At 37.4% G+C, this 18992-nt stretch overlaps 3 protein-coding genes across 3 annotated transcripts; 1 reads left to right on the top strand and 2 right to left on the bottom strand.

The window, feature by feature from the left end:
• Window positions 1-431: 431 nt before the first annotated feature.
• Window positions 432-3481, bottom strand: LOC107777612 (rust resistance kinase Lr10-like). Its single transcript, XM_016597665.2, has 4 exons — window positions 2521-3481; window positions 2350-2382; window positions 2209-2238; window positions 432-1719 (listed from the first exon to the last, which is right to left on the bottom strand). Exons 1-4 carry the CDS (start codon window positions 3335-3337, stop codon window positions 575-577), a joined length of 2025 nt encoding a protein of 674 aa, XP_016453151.1. The 5' UTR covers window positions 3338-3481; the 3' UTR covers window positions 432-574.
• A 238-nt stretch (window positions 3482-3719) lies between these two features.
• Window positions 3720-6508, top strand: LOC107777613 (rust resistance kinase Lr10-like). Its single transcript, XM_016597666.2, has 3 exons — window positions 3720-4533; window positions 5072-5098; window positions 5187-6508. Exons 1-3 carry the CDS (start codon window positions 3858-3860, stop codon window positions 5957-5959), a joined length of 1476 nt encoding a protein of 491 aa, XP_016453152.2. The 5' UTR covers window positions 3720-3857; the 3' UTR covers window positions 5960-6508.
• Window positions 6509-11980: 5472 nt separating this feature from the next.
• Window positions 11981-12712, bottom strand: LOC142173374 (putative mitochondrial protein AtMg00820). The gene is made up of 3 exons (XM_075238953.1): window positions 12589-12712; window positions 12381-12410; window positions 11981-12279 (listed from the first exon to the last, which is right to left on the bottom strand). Exons 1-3 carry the CDS (start codon window positions 12710-12712, stop codon window positions 11981-11983), a joined length of 453 nt encoding a protein of 150 aa, XP_075095054.1.
• Between the last annotated feature and the right edge of the window lie 6280 nt (window positions 12713-18992).

The raw sequence follows: 18992 nt of genomic DNA, 5'->3' as shown, positions 1-18992 counted from the left end.
TAATATTTGAAGGCTTTGTTTTAAATTTGAGATCATTTCAAGCAGATTTGGGGTGGTTGCACATAAAAATTATGCCTATCGGATAGACTTTGATGAATAATTTAACAAATAGGTCGACTGCAAAATAATACAAAGTTACGCCAATCTGGTAGAGTTTAGTGAACGAATAATTACAAAATCATACCAACCGGGTAGAGGTAAAGTAAATATAGCATAAACTCAACAGATCAGTAGAGAAATCCCTAAAGAGCTACTGGAGATTTGTTTGTAAATACATTCAAAAAGGGAAACAATATTTAAAGACCAGCCCCTTGGGCCATTCCTGTCAATCACCCTGCTATTTGCACATTTCTGAAAAGATAATTCTGGTACATCCTTTCATAGTAAGAGACAATATGGGGAGACTGAACAATAAGTAGTGAAAGCCACACTTTCTTTTACAACTGCCATTACTCTAATTTGCAAAAACCATGTTCATTACACATAAAGGCATAAAAGACAAAAATAGAAAGTTACATAAAGATAGAGCACAAGTATTACATAATGTGAAGTTACAGTTTGTGGTACTCACATGTCAACCAATAATTACATCTACTTTTGCAGAATCTGAACAATTCTCAAGCAATATCATAGACTCAGTTGAACCTATTGAAGAACTCAGATTGAATTCCAACGGAGATGGTTGCAGTGATTCAGAAGGCCTAGGAGGCGTTTGCAAAGCCTGTAATTCGCCTTCAATCATTTCCACTACTTTAGTCATTGAGGGACGATAGAGTGGATTCATTTGTATGCACCACAAGGCAACTAAAGTTAGCTTCTTTATAATCTTCTTTTCATCATCATGCGTCTCGTCTAGTACTTCAATTTCTTTTTCCTTGTCGAATTGATCATAGATCCAATGTGGGAAATACTGGCTTGACATATCCTCTCTTGCTGCCGAGTTTCTTTTCATGCCTGCCATCTCAATTAGCAGCATTCCAAAGCTATAAACATCTGCCTTATAAGATACAGGACCAATGCTTCTGTTGATCAATTCTGGAGCTACATATCCAATTGTTCCCCTTGCTGCTGTTAGAGTAACAATGCTGTTATCCGTTGGGTATAATTTGGCAAGACCAAAGTCAGAAATTTTTGGAACGAAATTCTCATCCAAAAGTATGTTGTGCGGCTTGATGTCAAAATGTAGAATTTGTATGTCACAACCTCGATGCAAATATTCAATACCTCGAGCAACTCCAAGAGCAATTTCAGACTTTCTTTGCCAGCTTAGTAGAGTTCCTTCTACTTGGGGTGTGATGTACTTGTCAAGTGATCCATTAGGCATGAAGTCATATACAAGGGCACGTTTAGATCTCTCAGCACAATAGCCAATAAGTTGTACTACATTAACATGATGAATCCTCCCGATTGTGGCAACCTCATTGATGAAGTCTTGCCCATCAGCTTTAGGCTTGCTCAAGATCTTCACTGCTACATCAGGACCACTTCGGAGCTTGCCTTTATATACTGAACCATAACCTCCTTGGCCTAGTTTCTCCTTCAAATTCCTAGTCATCTTCCTTATGTTGGAGTAGGGGTATCGAATGGGCATGAAATTGTTCTCACTATGCAGGAAACTTTCAATTGCATCAAAAATCGACAAATGCCTTCTTCGTAATTCAATCAATAGAAACACAAATATGCATGGGAATATTATGATTCTTGCCACAACGCTAAGTCCTGTGCGCAACCATCATAAAGTAAGCAAGAAAAGATTGTGAATGGTTAAATTAAAATGCAACCGCGAAGGTATATCATGAGGAAGCTATTTCAATACTTTTAGTCCGTCATTTCCAAACTAAAATGATTCCGAAAGTAGCAGTAGTCACCATATTTCGTAAGTACACGATAGTGGATGAATAGTTGAGAGACGAAAAGCACAATTGTCCCAAGTTCTCTATCTCATTTCCAATTTATATGACATTCTTTCTACTTTAAAAACTGTTTAACATCATTTCATAATTCTGTACCGCTTACACAATTTGCTATTCAAATTTTAAACTTGATATGGTGCTTTCTTTATCATACTAATAAACTATTACTTTTATATTTTTATTATACCATCCATATTAAATCAACTAAGAATTTTACTCTGCATCCAGTAGTCTTAGTTCAGTTCTTCTCTTCCTAACAAATCAATGAATTTTAAAGACAACAGAATTGGCTTACCAAATATGGGAAGTATCCATGGGATAATTCCTGCAAGAACACCAACAATTAATAACACAGTTAATCTCACTTGCAACTATTTACCGTTAATACAATCCTAGCATGTATACAACCAGAATTGACAATAGAACGAGTGCTTACTTTCAAGAACGCGGAGAACATGTCTTTGAGCAACTTGATTGTGGTCATCCAAAGAGAAATTCCAGAGCCAAAAAAAAAAGAAAAAAGTATGAATGAGCGAGATCTTTCAAACTTACACAGAAAATTTGCTAAAAGTGTTAAATTCTCGCATGACATTGGTAATGTTCTTACCACAAAAGGTTTTGAAGAATCTAAAATTGTAAGCTTTGCAGTTCAAATCCAGACAGCGAACATCCCTTGAATTTTCACCTTCGCAGCCAAATAAATATTGGCACTTGCTACAGTAAACAGGAAACCATGAAAGTTCGAACCCATATGCCAAAGCATTATGTAAATCCAAAATGGAAATACGTGCATCCTCAGTATGCCATGAAGTCATTAACATGAGGTCTATAGTACACCCTACTCTCAAATCAGATGGCAACAATTTGGCCATGGTTGCATATGTGTGTCCCTTTAATAATTCAAAAGAAGTATTGGAAGCATAACTCCTGTTGAGACAATTAGTGATTTCTACAATGCCTGGATAATTTATGGCAAATGGACAGCTGAATATAGTGATTGGTTTTGCCAGCAGAATACCATTACTGCGCTTATAAGTCTCAAAAATAGAGGGTATACTGGAAACCATAATGCGGATTGTGGAGTTATCATAATACTGCTGCTGAGGAAGAGAGCAAAGATCTTCTCTTATATCAGAATCCACAATGCGGATTGTGGAGTTATCATAATTAATGGCTTGCACGTAGTAATTCATCGATCCAAAGCCCGACGCATACCCATATAATTTTGCGCGATTCTCTTCACAGCTAAGTTCATACTTTTCATCGCCACAGTGCTTTGGGTCAGTTTTCAATCGAAAAGGGTAGCTGATGTTCTGAATATGCCCACAACTAGAAGGGACACACTGCTGGTTCTGTTCAGCAAATGGGGCTTCACAGAAGATGAGGATGGTAAGAAATGTAAGAAACCTGGTTCTTCCAGACATTATTATGGTTAGTTGTGCGTGTGTTTTTGTGGGTTTTACTCTTTTTAGTACTGGTGCCAAACACTAAATGTTTGAGTGAATTATATCAAATATATTTCATCCTCCCTCCCCCTATTGTGCTGCAGTAAACCACTTCTCTTAATATTAAGAAAAACCAAGTTATTGAATAAAAGACTAAGTCCAAGTCTTCACAAAGAAAGACAAGTCAGTAAGTCTTCTCTTAATATTTTGAAGTGTAGAGAGTAGACAGATCAAACAGAGAATCACCTCAGTCTAAAACTTATGCTGAGGAAGGGTACCACACATATTAGTAAAATTTCCACTAGAGAAGGACACCTTCCTTGACCACTACTCCCTCATATGTTATAAATGTAAATAATTCTCTTACATTTTCTAAAAAAATTATCCACTGTAGACAGATTAATGCTAGTCTTTAATCTGCACTTGCAAAATTTCTATCGTTGTCCCTAGCACTTCAACCTCAACTGCAAGTTTCATCTTACAAGGTCTTTCAGTCGAGATGGCCCTCTTTTTAATCTTGCACTTATTTCTCATAGCCATGGTATCCTTTGCTATGTTTGGTGAAGGAGCAAATGATTGCAAAGAGTCTAGGTGCAATAGTGATGGCCCTAGCATTCGTTTCCCCTTCAGGCTTCAACATCAGCCCCAACATTGTGGATATCCTGGCTTTGAGCTATCTTGTACCAACAATAAGACCATACTTAGTACCCTTCCCAATTCACTTATACTAATAGTTGAGGATATTGATTATGCGTCTCAGGAGATTACGCTTTATTGTCCGACAAGTTGTATTGTGAACCTATTGTATTTTAACTTTTCAGCATCTCCTTTCCTCTTTAATGATGAGCCTCTTCTTTGTAACTTCTCCTTTTTTAGTCGTTCTAGTATCTCATCAAATGGTGACTTTGGCTCACATGGTTGCTCTATAACCCCTGAAATTGGATTAATTGCTCTCAGCAATTTAGAACCTTTGGAATACTACCTTGGTAGTTCACATTATAAAAAGATTGCGGAAATTTCATCCGTTCCCTGTGATCTAAGATATTATCCCCTCCGGATGAGTTGGTTAAATCCAAAGTGTGGCGACAGTGAAGGTCTTGGAATGGATTGTGGTTTCAAGAACTATAGCAACCAACTAGGAACTAAGTGTTTCGACAGACCATCGACTACAAAAGGTATTAACTCATTCAAAGATCTCTTTTGATTGCAGAATTGATAAAATAATAATATCAAAAGTGAATGTATCATAACTAAAACATTTTATTTACAATCTTTCCAAATCCATCTGGTTCTTGAATATGGTAATGGATTTGGATGTGATATCATTTTTTAATAAGGTAAATAATTATACAAATGATGGGGGAAAACCCCGTATACAAGCAATTAACCAAAAAGTAAAGAACCTATATCTGGATATGAAATATATCCTTAATTTGGCCTAAACCAAATTCTAGAACATAACAATGGAATGCATATTTGATATAGTAACTAAAACTTAAATAACCAAACCATTACAAGTTCGAAACAGAAAAAATTATTTTACGTAAGTAAAAATTAAAAACCACTCTCTTAGTAAAGACATGTTTGATACTGTAATAAGAATTTTCTGAAATTTGATGATTAAGTGCTTCTCTTTTTTTTTTTCTTTTTTTTTTTAATAATGTAAGTGCTTCTCTATTTGCCATAATAAGATTTTTAATGTAATTCTGACAGGCGGATTTACGGAACCATTGATTGCAGGTTGGTGCTTCTTGCCTTTCAGTTCTCATATTTTGAATTTCCCTTATTCATTTACCTTTTGTATAATGTCTGAGTTGATATCTTCCAGGTGGAGTATTAGGATTTCTTCTTTTGGGAATTATTATGTTGGCACTCCATGAGTTTTATAGCTCAAGCAAAATTGAAAGAGAGAATCAAGCTAGAGTTGAGAAGTTTCTGGAAGACTACAGAGCTCTCAGGCCCACTAGATATACTTATGCAGAGATTAAAAAGATAACAAATATGTTTCACGAACGATTGGGAGAGGGAGCTTACGGGGTTGTTTATAAAGGAACACTTTCTAATGAAATTCATGTTGCTGTCAAAGTGCTAAATGACTCCATAGGAAATGGGGAAGAATTTATTAATGAAGTTGCAGCAATGGGGAAAATCCACCACTTCAATGTGGTTCGCCTCGTTGGCTATTGCGCTGATGGATTCAGAAACGCTCTCGTGTATGAATATTTGCCAAATCAGTCGCTTGACAAACTCATTTTTCCAGCAAGATCCAAAGATCACATTAACCTTAATTGGAAGAAGCTTCACGATATCGCTATGGGTATAGCTAAAGGACTGGAATATCTTCATCAAGGATGTGACCAACAAATCCTTCATTTCGATATCAAACCCCAAAATATTCTGTTAGACCATAACTTGAACCCAAAGATCTCTGATTTTGGTCTTGCCAAGTTATGCTCTAAAGAGAAAAGTGTTGTAACCATGACTGAAGCTAGAGGAACCATGGGTTATATTGCACCAGAAGTATTATCCAGCAATTTTGGAAAAGCGTCTCATAAATCTGATGTCTATAGCTTTGGTATGCTGCTACTTGAAATGGTTTGAGGGAGGAAGAATTTTGACGCAAAGGCCAGTAATAGCCAAGTGAACTTTTCTGAGTGGATTCATCAACGGCTGAATGAAGGAGAAGAGTTGAAAATCAGGATAGAGGAAGATGATGATATCATAATTGCAAGGAAATTGGCTATTATAGGACTTTGGTGCATCCAATGGAACGCAACTGATCGACCTTCCATCAAAATTGTTACACAAATGCTAGAAGGAAATGGGAGCAGTTTAACTATTCCTCCTCCTTTTACAGCAAGATACACCAACCACCTAGGAGCTGGAGTGATTGCATGCCCTTCTAGGGAAGAGTTAAGTGAAATATCAGAACTAGAATGAATGGGAGCCGCATATAAAGTTCTGATGTCAGATTCAGTATTGAATTTCAGTAATTTGATTAGATATCTGTTGAGTCTTTTAGCTGCTATATCTCAACTCTTTTACATGTGCAAGATATTTTATTGTGAGTCACAATTTGTGACTGTCTAGTTTGGTTTTCCCTGTAATGTTAACTATTCTAATAAATGATTCTCAACTTAACACTCTCTCAAAAGTTATTACAGGTGCATTACCCTAAGGGATAATCTGATTGGCTACATTAGTAAAATAATTTTTGCATGAAACCCGTCATAAACTAACACAATGGTGTCATTAGGCTGGTCACATTAGCAAAACAATACAAGTATTAAATCCATAAACAAATACAATGATTGATTGGCCACATAAGAAAAAATGGCCTCTGCATAACTAATGCAACACTAAGAATATATTCAGCTGAAAACTTACCGCATTCAGTCATGTCAGAAGAAAACACCCACTATTAATTTGCAGGAGGAGTACAAAATCTCAGTAATGGCACATATCATGACACAGAAACACAATGACCTTATAGTTTATGTGCAGAAAGCACTGATCATAAAAACAAAACATGTGCAGAAAGTATCAGATACAATTCATAGATTTCAAAGAAATAGAGGAACCTAAATTGGCACGACTGGTATGTACCCTAATCAATCATTTACTTTGAGCAACTAAAATGTTCTGCTATGTTATAGGAGTCTGATTCTTGAAAGAGTTAATTCTAGCAATTGAGCTATTGGTATCATAACAAAGGCATATACTCCATCTGTTTCAATTTAGATGACATTTTCCTTATTAGTCCGTTCCAAAAAGAATAACACATTTCTACAATTGGAAATAATTCAACTTTAAACTCTTCATTTTATCCATTTTATCCTTAATGAGAAGCTTTTATAACCACACAAATGTCATAGCCCTACAAAGCTTTTACCCCTTAAGCTTTTAAGATAACAAGTTTCAAAAAAAAAAAAATATTGAACTCCATGCCGAGTCAAAGGAGGGAGTACTATTTAATTATTGACCAGCATACTGCAAGAAATCAGAAACTAAGACAACATATATGAAAGAAATGTCAAAGGCAAAAACAGACAAAAACACCAAGATCTATTGGGGCTTGAAGCATAAAGCATTCATGCTTTAAAAGGCGCATATGAAGAAAAAATATAACACTATGAATAAATAACTACAATCAGACATTGCCAACAATCCTTCAAGATAGCATTTGCCTTCAGCCGCCCAACTGCCCCATGTACTGAGCATGGTTATGCCAACTGCCTGCCGTGGCGCTTGATTGCCCGTTCATTGGCATCAAGCGGACAAGCCCTGACACTCATGCTGCGCACATGTCTTGTGCATGCACTGCACATGTTGCACGCCCATGCTCCATGCACATGCCACACATAACACAGCTAATACCTTTGTATTCACTGGACCCAGAGGAAGTAGGTACACTTTCCTCTTCTTCCAGTTAATGTAGAGTATTTATATGATGTGCCATGAGCTCTATACACTTCTAACTGTTATGTTACATTCTGCCAATATTAGCTTAGAGATGTACTGTGACATCAAATGAAACAAACGAAGGCACTTTTGTACCATAGCCGGGAAGAAACAAGATGGTGATCATCATTTATTTTTCTTTTCCTAGCATTTTCATCTTCTCAACATCCATGATATTAGGACTGATTTTCTTACTTTCTATTCATATTCAACTCAAAACCTTAATCTGTGAATTGGTTTCAGAAATTAGTAATCATACCTGTTTTGATTTTTCCGCAGAAGGGAAATTCAAGACCGAACACTGTTGATCTCCCAGGGAATTCTCATCTTCAACCTAAACTAGATGAGTTCTTACATCAAGCAGCTACCATTGTGTTTGTTGTGGCTGCTGTGGAGTTTTTTAACGAATAGCAGTGCCCTGCTTCGGAGTACTACTCTAAACATTGCACATACTGTGATAAGGGAGGGGAGGACATACACGAGATGTTTGTTGGGCGCTTCATGGTAAGCCTCCACGTAACAATGATCATCCTCGACATTCAATCAATGTGGCTCACAGCGGAGATGGTATTCTACCTACACCAGATGTCAAGGATAGATCATCTCACTCTATCACTTTGACTGGAGCAGATTATAATGATTACCTTCAATACCAGGCATCAAAGCAACAGTCATCTACCTCATCTACAGCTTCCACAGTGCAACCTGGTAACTCTTTTGCCTATGTGCAGTCTTCCTTTCCTGGACCATGGATTCTTGACTCTGGTGCTACTGATCATATATCTGGTAACAAAACTTTTCTCTTTGTCCTTAATTCTCCACCTGTCTCTTCTACTATTACCTTAGCTAATGGATCAAAGACTACTATCAAAAGAATAGGTGCAACTCACCCTCTACCTTCCTTAACTTTAACTTCAGTTCTTTTTGCACCTGAATGTCCGTATGATCTTATTTCCATTAGTAAATTAACGAAGAACCTCAAGTGTCTTGTAATCTTCTCTGAGGATTCTATTTTTGTGCAGGACCGGAGTACGGGATAGGTGATTGGAAGAGGACATGAGTCACACGGTCTGTACGAACTATCCATTCCAAAACCACCAATTGCCTTCACTTCCGCTATTACCTCTGATTTGTTTCATAGTCACTTGGGACATCCAAGTCTTTCAAAGCTACAGAAGATGGTCCCCAATCTATCTAGTTGAGCTTTGTTAGAATGTGAGTCGTGTCAGCTTGGGAAACACACTCGTGCTTCTTTCCCAAAGCGTGTCAATAATAGGTCTTCCTCTATGTTTGAAGTTGTTCACTCGGACATATGGGGTCCAAGACGTGTCAGTTCTTCACTAGGATTTCATTATTTTGTTACATTTATTGATGACTATTCTCAGTGCACCTGGTTATTTTTAATGAAAAACGGATCTGAATTGTTCTCTATTTTTCAGAACTTTTGTACTGAGATTCGCAATCAATTTGGTGTTTCCATAAAGAAATTAATCAGTGATAATGCCCGAGAATACTTCTCTTCTTCTCTTTCTTCTTTCATGTCATCACAAGGTATATTACACTTGTCTTCTTGTGCACATACTCCACAACAAAATGGAGTTGCAGAACGAAAGAGTAGACATCTCATTGAAACGGCTCGGACATTACTTATTCACAATCATATTCCTTTACGTTTTTGGGGTGATGCAGTTATTACTGCTTGTTATTTAATTAATCGTATGCCCTCCTCTGTTTTGCAGTACAAGATTCCACACTCGATCCTTTATCCGGACCAACCTATGTTCCCACTTCCTCCACGTGTGTTTGGCTGTACTTGTTTTGTTCATGACCTTACCCCGGAAAAAGACAAACTTCAGCAAAAGACTATCAAATGTGTCTTTTTAGGGTACTCTCGTCTACAAAAAGGATACAAATGCTTTGATCTCTCTAAAAATAGGTACTTAATATCAGCAGATGTTACCTTTTTTTAGACTTCCCTGTATTTTTCTCTTAATTCATTAAATCAGAAGGCCATATCCACAGTTCTTCCGGTTCCAACCTTTTCGCCTCCAACTCCAGCTCCACCACTCCAAGTCTATTCTAGACGCCCTCGGCCTAATTCTCAACCTACTAATCCAGTTGATGCTTCTGATCCTAATGCAGGTACACAAATCCCACCGGGTGTCTCACGCTTCGGTTGAGCACTTTGATGCTTATGATCCTAATTCTCAACCTACTAATGTCTCATGCTTCGGTTGAGCACTCATCAGATGTTATTGATCTCCCCACTACTTTCCGAAAAGGTACTAGAACTACTGCCAATCAAACTCCCACTTATACCTTTTTAAGTTATTATCGTTTATCACCTTCATATCATGCCTTTATTACTAGCTTATCCACTGTCAAGGTTCCAAAGACTGTGGAAGAAGCACTGGCCCATCTAGGTTGGTGTCAAGCTATGATTGAAGAGATGAGTGCCTTGCATGATAACGGTACTTGGGAGATAGTCCCTTTACCTAGAGGGAAAACCACAGTTGGTTGTCGATAGGTGTTTACAGTTAAGGTAGGTCCAAACGAAGCGGTTGATCGCCTTAAAGCAAGATTGGTTGCCAAGGGGTATACTAAGGTGTATGGCGTTGATTATGGTGATACTTTTTCACCAGTTGCAAAGATGGCATATGTCCTTCTTCTTATCTCTTTGGCAATGATGAATCATTGGCCCCTTTTTCATTGGACATTAAGAATGCATTCTATTAGTTTTGGTATCGGAATAGTATGTTTTATTCTTTCAAAGAATACACAATATATAGGAAAAAACAGATCAATAAAAAAGGAAATAATCCCCTGATTCCAGACAAAGGGGAATTTCCAATCTAATCTAATCCCTAAGAATCTGAAACTTTCCTAACGTAGCAGATCTAATTTGATCCTATATGATCAATAATCAGATAATACAAATCAATAATCTGATTTGATTTGATCACGTGTAATCATAATCAGATATTAAAAATCAACACTCCCCCTTAAGTTGGCATGTAGATATCTGACATGCCTAACTTGCTTACAAGACTTTCAAATCTTGGTTTAAACAACCCCTTAGTAAAAATATCTGTTGTCTGCTGATCTGTTGGCACAAATGGTAAGCACATGCTTCCTTCTTCGAGCTTCTCCTTGATGAAATGCCTATCCAACTCAATATGTTTTGTTCTATCATGTTGCACTGGATTGTGGGCAATGCTTATGGCAGCTTTATTGTCACAGTATAGCTTCATTGGTAAAGTTATAGGTCTTCTAAGTTCCTCCATGATTTTCTTAAGCCAAATCATCTCACAGATTCCATGAGCCATAGATCTGTACTCTGCTTCAGCACTACTTCGTGCCACAACACTTTGTTTCTTACTTCTCCATGTCACAAGATTTCCCTAAATAAATGTACAATACCCAGAAGTAGACCTTCTGTCAGTATAGGGCCCTGCCCAATCTGCATCTGTGTATGCCTCAATGTTCCTTTGATCACTTTTCTTGAACAACAACCCTTTTCCCGGTGAGCTTTTCAAGTACCTCAAAATTCAATACACAGCCTCCTGATGTTCTTTTTGAGGAGAATGCATAAATTGACTAACTAAGCTTACCGCAAAAGCTATATCAGGACGAGTGTGCGATAGGTAGATAAGTTTTCCTACCAATCTTTGATATTGACCTTTGTCAATCAGATCTCCTTCTTTATTCCCGAGCTTTATGTTTGGGTCAAGAAGAGTTTCCGCTGGTCGGCACCCACTCATCCCTGTTTCTTTCAACAAATCCAGTACATATTTTCTTTGAGATACCATTATTCCCTCCTTCGATCGAGCCACTTCCATGCCAAGAAAATACCTCAAGGGTCCCAAGTCTTTGATTTCGAATTCTGATGCTAACTGGACCTTTAGATTCTTCATTTCAATTGAGTCGTCTCCCGTAAGTATAATGTCATCAACATACACTATAAGGAATTAAGGATTGTTATTTTTCCTTGTAGTGAATGCCAAATAAACATTGTGTGATATGTTTGTCCTTGCAAGTAACCCAACCCTTTAACAAATTGAGTATTCAAAGCCCGGTGGAGGATCCATGTAGACCTCCTCTTCAAGTTTTCCATTGAGAAATGCATTCTTTACATCTAACTATTGAAGAGGCCAATCAAGATTAGCGGACAGTAAGGAGGACTCTAATAGAATTCAGTTTGGCTACTGGAGCAAATGTTTCAAGGTAGTTGATGCCATAGGTTTGAGTAAACCCTTTAGCTACAAGACGCGCCTTATATCTTTCCAGTGACCCATCTGACTTGAATTTGATGGTGAAAACCCACTGGCAACCCATTGTTTTCTTTCCTCGTGGTAGATCCATGATTTCCCAAGTTTCATTTTGTTCTAGGGCTTTCATCTCCTCTAGAATTGCCTCCCTCCATTCAGGAACAGTTAAAGCAACCCCACATTCTTTGGTATCTCCAAAACAGTTAATTGAGAAAGAAAAGTTAAATAGGATGGGGACAATTTTTTATATGACACAAAGTTTGACATGGGGTGTTTAGTGACGTTTCTCACACCTTTTCTTTTAGCTATAGGAAGATCAAGATCTGAGGGAACAAGAGATGTATAGAAACAAACTCATTTGAGGTACTACCTGGAATCTCATTACCTGGAATTTCATTTTGGTATTATAGAGTGGATGACTGACCATGTTGAGAGTTTTCGGTCTCTTTTCCAAGATTTTGGTTTCTCCTCGTGTAAACGCGCAACTCTTTGTTTGTTCACCGTTTTTGTTGCTAATCAGATCATGCTTTGATTTTACTGGTCCAGAATCATAGCCTTTATTATCTATAGCATTTTCATTCCTTATCTTTCCTAGATCACTATCACTCATATTTATCTCATCCATGTTTATCAGGTAACTCGGTTCTTTCTTATTTTGACCCATTCCCTCATTATTGCAAAACAACTCTTCTTCTACAAACTTCTCTCCCCGAAAATGAGTGCCAAACAAAGGTTGGAATTCAAAAAAAGTAATATCCACAGTAACCACAATCTTTTTGTATTTGGATCATAACACTTATACCCTTTCTGATTTGGAGCATAGCCTATAAAAACACACTTTCTTGCACGAGGTTCTAGTTTGCTCCTATTATGATCAAAAGCACTACACCCAAACACTTTTAATGGCAAATCAGTAGTTAACCTAGATGTAGTAATTTTCTCTTTGAATAGGCTAAAGGGAATTCTAAAACTAAGAGCTTTAGATGGCATTCTATTTATCAAATAGGTGGCAGTCAAAAGAGCTTCTCCCCATAAATATTGTGGAGCTCTACTAGTAAACAATAAGGCTCTAGTTACTTCCAATAAATATCTATTCTTTCTCTCGTCAACCCCATTTTGTTGGGGTGTATCAGGGCATGAACTTTGATGGATTATTCCTTTATTTTGATAAAAAATTTCATAATTGCTCATTAAAAAACTCTCGACCATTGTCACTCCTAAAATCTGGATTTTCTCTTGAAATTGTGTTTCAATCATAGCATAAAAAATCTCGAACACATTTTTTACCTCTGTTTTATCTTTTAAAAGATAAACCCAGCTTAGCCTAGTGTGATCATCAATAAAACTCACAAACCATCGTTTTCCACTATTTGTCAAAACCTAGATGGTCCCCAAACATCACTATGGATAAGCTTAAATGGTTTTGAGGCATGATATTTATGAGAGGAAAAAATAGAACGTTGATGTTTTGCCATTTCAAAGAATTCACACTGAAAAATGGGACTCTTATTCATGAACAATTGAGGTAACAAAAGCTTTAAATAATAAAAACTAGGATGACCAAGCCTATAATGCCAAAGCATAACCTTATTCTCAATTAAAACGGAGTTCAAACAAATAGAATTTTTGTTTACTGAATTGTTTCCATCCTCCAAGAAATAGAGACCTCCAGACTCTTTAGCACTAACAATCATCCTCCCCAAGACCTTGTTCTGAAATTCACAAGAAAATGAATCAAATATTGCACGACAATTGAGCGATTGGGTTAATTTAGCAACAGACACAAGATTGCAAGTCAAATTTGGAACATGTAGGACATCAAAGAGGGTCAAGGAAGGAGTAAGTTTGATAGTTCCCTTTCCAGCAATTGCCGAAAAAGTTCCATCAGCAATACTAACCTTTTTGTTTCCTGGACAAGGTGAGTAAGTAGAGAACAAATGGGGATTTCCTGTCATATGGTCACTAGCTCCTGAATCGATGATCCAGAAGTTCACACCATTTGAGTTCTCGGACCTCCAGGCCTTCATTTATGGATCTCCAGCATCAGGTTTTCTGATATCACCGGTCAAGTGCCCAAGTTTTCCTCTGCCATCAATTGCTAACCGGACAGATTGTGCCCACTCCAGAGAATTTTTTCCATTCAACCTATGAGACGTTAGTTGAAAGGATAAATGAGATGAATCATTGCTTTGATTCATGGTTGTCTCGGCTGGGATCACACTAACAGAACTCTCGGCTTCTATTGTTGCCGCTGGGATGTTTTGCCCAGTAAAGGCTGTTTTAGCCATGAACAGAAGGAAAAAAAAGAGGTTGAAAGAGGCTACTGCTTTGATACCATGTTAGTTTTGGTATCGGAATAGTATGTTTTATTCTTTCAAAGAATACACAATATATAGGAGAAAACAAATCAATAAAAAAGGAAATAATCCTGTGATTCCAGACAAAGGGGAATTTCTAATATAATCTAATCATTAAGAATCTGAAACTTTCCTAACGTAGCAGATCTGATTTGATCCTATATGATCAATAATCAGATAATACAAATCAATATATCTGATTTGATTTGATCACGTGTAATTATAATCAGATTTGGACATTAAGAATGCATTCCTTCATGGAGAACTTGTTGAAGAAGTATATATGGAGCAACCACCAGGGTTTGTTGCTCAGGGGGAGTCTGGATTAGTCTGTCGACTTCGTCGATCTCTTTATGGTCTCAAGCAGTCGCCTAGGGCATGGTTTGGGCGTTTCCGAATTGTTGTCCAACAATTTGGAATGACCCGAACAGAAGCTAATCATTCGGTATTCTATAGACATTCATCTTATGGCAAATGTATCTTTCTAATTATTTATGTTGATGATATTGTTATCACAGGTGATGATCATGAAAGTATTATCCAACTTAAGCAGCATCTTTCAAGTCAATTCCAGACTAAGGATATGGGTAAACTAAAATATTTTCTAAGCATTGAGGTGGCACAATCTGGCAATGGCAATGGCATTGTCATCTCACAAAGGAAGTATGCCTTAGATATTTTGGAAGACACCGGTATGTTGAACTGCAAACTTGTGGACAGTCCCATGAATCCAAATACTAAACTTGTTCCGGGACAAGGGAAGCCTCTAAAAGATCCAGGAAGATATCGGAGACTTGTTGGCAAACTCAACTATCTTACGATCACGAGACCTGATATCTCATTTGCTGTAAGTGTGGTTAGCCAGTTTCTCCAGTCACCTTGTGACAGTCATTGGGATGCAGCAATTCGCATCCTAAGATATGTCAAAGGTTCTCCGGGACAAGGTTTATTGTATGAAAACAAGGGACACGCAGACATTGTTGGGTATTCTCATGCAGATTGGGCAGGTTCTTCCTCTGATAGACAGTCCACTTCAGGTTATTGTATTTTAATTAAAGGTAACCTAATATCCTGGAAAAGTAAAAAGCAAGATATGGTGGCTAGGTCAAGCGCAAAGGCAGAATATCAGGCTATGGCATTGGCTACTTGCGAGCTTATATAGCTAAGGCAACTTCTACAGGAGTTAAAGATGGGAAGGGACGAGCCGATGAAATTGATTTGTGATAATCAAGCAGCATTATATATCGCTTCAAATCCAGTATTTCATGAAAGAACGAAGCATATTGAAATAGATTGTCACTTCATTCGACAAAAGATTGAGTCCGAGTGCATTGTTACGAGTTTTGTCAACTCAAAGACCAACTAGCAGATGTCCTCACAAAATCACTCCGAGGGTCCAGAATTGGGGATATCTGTAGCAAGCTAGGAGCATATGACTTGTACGCTCCAGCTTGAGAGGGAGAGTTAAATATGGTAAAAATTGATACTATGTAAATAAGAAAAGATACACAAATCCCTGTAATTAAGTAATTAGGAGATTTTGTAGTCTTGTAATTGTAGTCTTTCCTTATTTGTATTTCTGTCAAAGGTTATTTAAACCCAACAACTTGAGGGAATAATCAAGCACTCTATTCACCATTTTTCTTCTCCTCTTCTTTCTCATGGTATCAGAGCTAGGTCCGTTCCCGTTTGGGCCCCTATAATACTTTGTCCACGCTCCAGTTGGTGGTCTGGGCGTGCGAAGGGGATGTTAGAGTAGGTTAGAGTCCCACATTGGTTAGGGAATGGGCTGGTGGTCTCCTTAGACTTGGGCAGTCCTTCCTCCACGAGCTAACTTTTGGGATTGAGTTAGGCCCAAGCGCCATATTTTTTCAAAAAGCTTGACAAAGTCAAGCATAGTCAAGAAAATGATTCCTGCTTTTCTGTTGTACAATAATGTTGATAAAGTAACTGCACGTACAAAGGAGTTCACACGAAAACAGCTCGAGACTACTCTATACTCTCATTTGACTCCTAGTTATGGTAGCAATACTTGTTAGCCATTATTTGCATAAGGATGCTTCTCAAGAAAATCCTTCACCAAGTGCTCTACAAAAATATTACCTAGTTACCGGTTTGCCACTACCTTGAACTAGCTTCTCATGTTGATGACCTTCTTTTTCACTTTTCGGGAAGGAGGGTCCAACAATGGCAATCTGACTAATATTAGCTTCTCAAGTTGATGACTTTCTCTGTTTTCAACAGGTGAATATACCCTTCTTGCTCCCAAGCAAGTTTTCTGTCATTGTCTAAACCACACCAGACTAATGAAGCAAAGCGTCCGGACTGCGCTACATCTAGTTTCACATTTAAAATATGCTATTAACAACACTAGAGATTAAAAACACTAGTGATGATGTACAGAGAATGTGAAAAATCCGTCTAGAAAACTTTGAAGGCAAAGAGCTTTTTCCTTAGCAAGGACAAATAAGACTCTGAAGTGTACTACTTTGTAGCAAAAGGATTTGGTATGAGCTTTTCACACATCTGACTGCTTAGATGCTTTATGCTGCCAATATTAGCTTAGAGATGGATCGATCCATCAGCGTACTCTGACATCAAAGGAACCAAATGAAGGCACTTTTGTACTACAGTCAGGAAGAGACATGGTAGTAATCATCATTTGTTCTTCTGTTCCTTGTTTCATGCCTTTTCACTAGCTCAGCTTCTCAACCTCCATGATGAAGGATTGATTTTCTTACTTGAAGTAGGGATGGGGGCTCCTCATAGAGAGTTCCAAAGCATCAATTCTCATAATGAGGCTCAGTCCGGCAGCATTGGGCGTGGCCCCAATTCTCAAACCTAACCTACACAATGATTTTTAAACTCACATTTCGAAAAGTAAGGATAGGTTTTCCTCATCCTGTAAAGGCACTTTGATTCACACCCAAAGCCAACATCAGACACTAGAGCAAAAGTTTTGTAGACTTTTTCTTCAGCATCTGGCTCAAGCATCCTTAATTACTTAGCTGAAGCATTGAATTTTCTCATAACAGTCCTCCAGCGCAAACGCAGTATACATTGTCTTCCCTGCCAAGGTGGTCCATACAACAGAACCTCTTTCATTGGACCAAGCAAATTTACCATGACAAAAGCAGATCCTTTCACAGAGATAAAATGGTCAGCCGAAACCAAGTTTTCTCAATCCTATCTCGCCCCGCAGTCAAATGAAACTCCACGTCTATGTATTCTCGGTTCACAACATCCCCAGCAATAATACTAGCATTTCATCAAACAGTTGGTGCTCATTTTGTCTCTTCTCTTCTCCTTCTTCCTCTACTTGAATTGCACTAGCTTCTGCACTCCCAAACAGCAGAACTTGAGCCAAATAAGTACTATATTGTTGCTATTCCATTCTCGTCAATAGCAAGGTTGTTATTATCAGAGGCGGAGCTAGGGATTTAAGTGTAACATTGTTTCCGGGGAATCCAACCCCATCTTTTCCAGCGAACCCACAACTCTTGCCGTTGAACCAAGACCCCTTTTGTTAGTGGGTTCGGCAGTATATATTTATATAGATTTAGTAAATATTTTAATACAAATACAAAGTTTCGAAAAAAGTCACTGGGTTGACCGAACCCGCACCCACTATGTAGCTCCGCCCCCGGTTATTATGGAGAAAAGCTGTGGGAGTGAGTGAGTATAGGAGGGAAGGTATAAAGTTCAAGGGAGGAGTGGTAAACGGGGGGAAGAGGGTAAAAAGTTTATTAAAATAACGGGAAAAGATCTCCTTTAATTATAAACATAATAAAGCTAAAAGAAGAATATTGTGGAGAAATATATATATATATATATATATAGGTAAGAGAAAAAGATTATGCTCTTGAGGGATGAAAATATGATGAATGAGAATCCCTTTAAAAAGGAAAAACTAATTTGGTCCCAAAGTAACTAAGCTTAACTTTAAATTGGTCCCAGAATAACTAAGCCTAACTTTTCTCTAAAAAAAATTAATAGACATTCACAATTTATTGCTAACTAATGTAACACCAAGTATACGTTAAGCTGAGAATTTACCGCATTCAATCATGTCAGAAGAAAACATCAACTATTCCATGTAAAAAGTTATATACTAATTTTGGTATAACTTATATCACTATCAGTATGAAAAAATTAATCTATGTATAACTTATATATAGATAAAACAATAAAAGGACAAAAATATTTTTTTTCGTAGAAGCCTATGAAAGTAAAGTATCCAAGGATATAATTATAAACTCATACCCTTTTACGTTAACAATAAATAAATATTTTAAATGATATCGTGTATATTCAATTTTAGTACAATAAATCAAACACACAACAAGAAATGATACATATATTACTAATCCATGTATTATTGATCTCGGCATTACTAATATATGTATAACTCATTTTTGAACCAAACGAGCCCTAAGAGTTTAATCAAGGAGTACAGTATCTCAACAACTGCACAAAGCATGACAAAGACAGAATGAGTACTCTCTTTGGAAATATAACCTTGTAATTGGATTTGAGTAATTACTAAGG

The sequence above is a fragment of the Nicotiana tabacum genome, chromosome 19 (assembly GCF_000715075.1).
Source record: "Nicotiana tabacum cultivar K326 chromosome 19, ASM71507v2, whole genome shotgun sequence".
In the NCBI taxonomy this organism is placed as follows: Eukaryota; Viridiplantae; Streptophyta; class Magnoliopsida; order Solanales; family Solanaceae; genus Nicotiana; species Nicotiana tabacum.
Note: the sequence above shows the minus strand (reverse complement) of the source record. Positions and strands in the feature narration are given on the sequence as shown.

Coding starts and splice junctions, on each gene's coding strand:
- LOC142173374 (XM_075238953.1), bottom strand. CDS start 12,712: ATGGATGAGATAAATATGAGTGATAGTGATCTAGGAAAGATAAGGAAT. Junction 12,411..12,588: donor TCTGATTAGCAACAAAAACG/GTGAACAAACAA, acceptor TTGTTCCCTCAG/ATCTTGATCTTCCTATAGCT. Junction 12,280..12,380: donor TCCTATAGCTAAAAGAAAAG/GTGTGAGAAACG, acceptor ACTGTTTTGGAG/ATACCAAAGAATGTGGGGTT.
- LOC107777613 (XM_016597666.2), top strand. CDS start 3,858: ATGGCCCTCTTTTTAATCTTGCACTTATTTCTCATAGCCATGGTATCC. Junction 4,534..5,071: donor CAGACCATCGACTACAAAAG/GTATTAACTCAT, acceptor TAATTCTGACAG/GCGGATTTACGGAACCATTG. Junction 5,099..5,186: donor TACGGAACCATTGATTGCAG/GTTGGTGCTTCT, acceptor GATATCTTCCAG/GTGGAGTATTAGGATTTCTT.
- LOC107777612 (XM_016597665.2), bottom strand. CDS start 3,337: ATGTCTGGAAGAACCAGGTTTCTTACATTTCTTACCATCCTCATCTTC. Junction 2,383..2,520: donor ATTCTTCAAAACCTTTTGTG/GTAAGAACATTA, acceptor ACCACAATCAAG/TTGCTCAAAGACATGTTCTC. Junction 1,720..2,208: donor ATGGATACTTCCCATATTTG/GTAAGCCAATTC, acceptor GGTTGCGCACAG/GACTTAGCGTTGTGGCAAGA.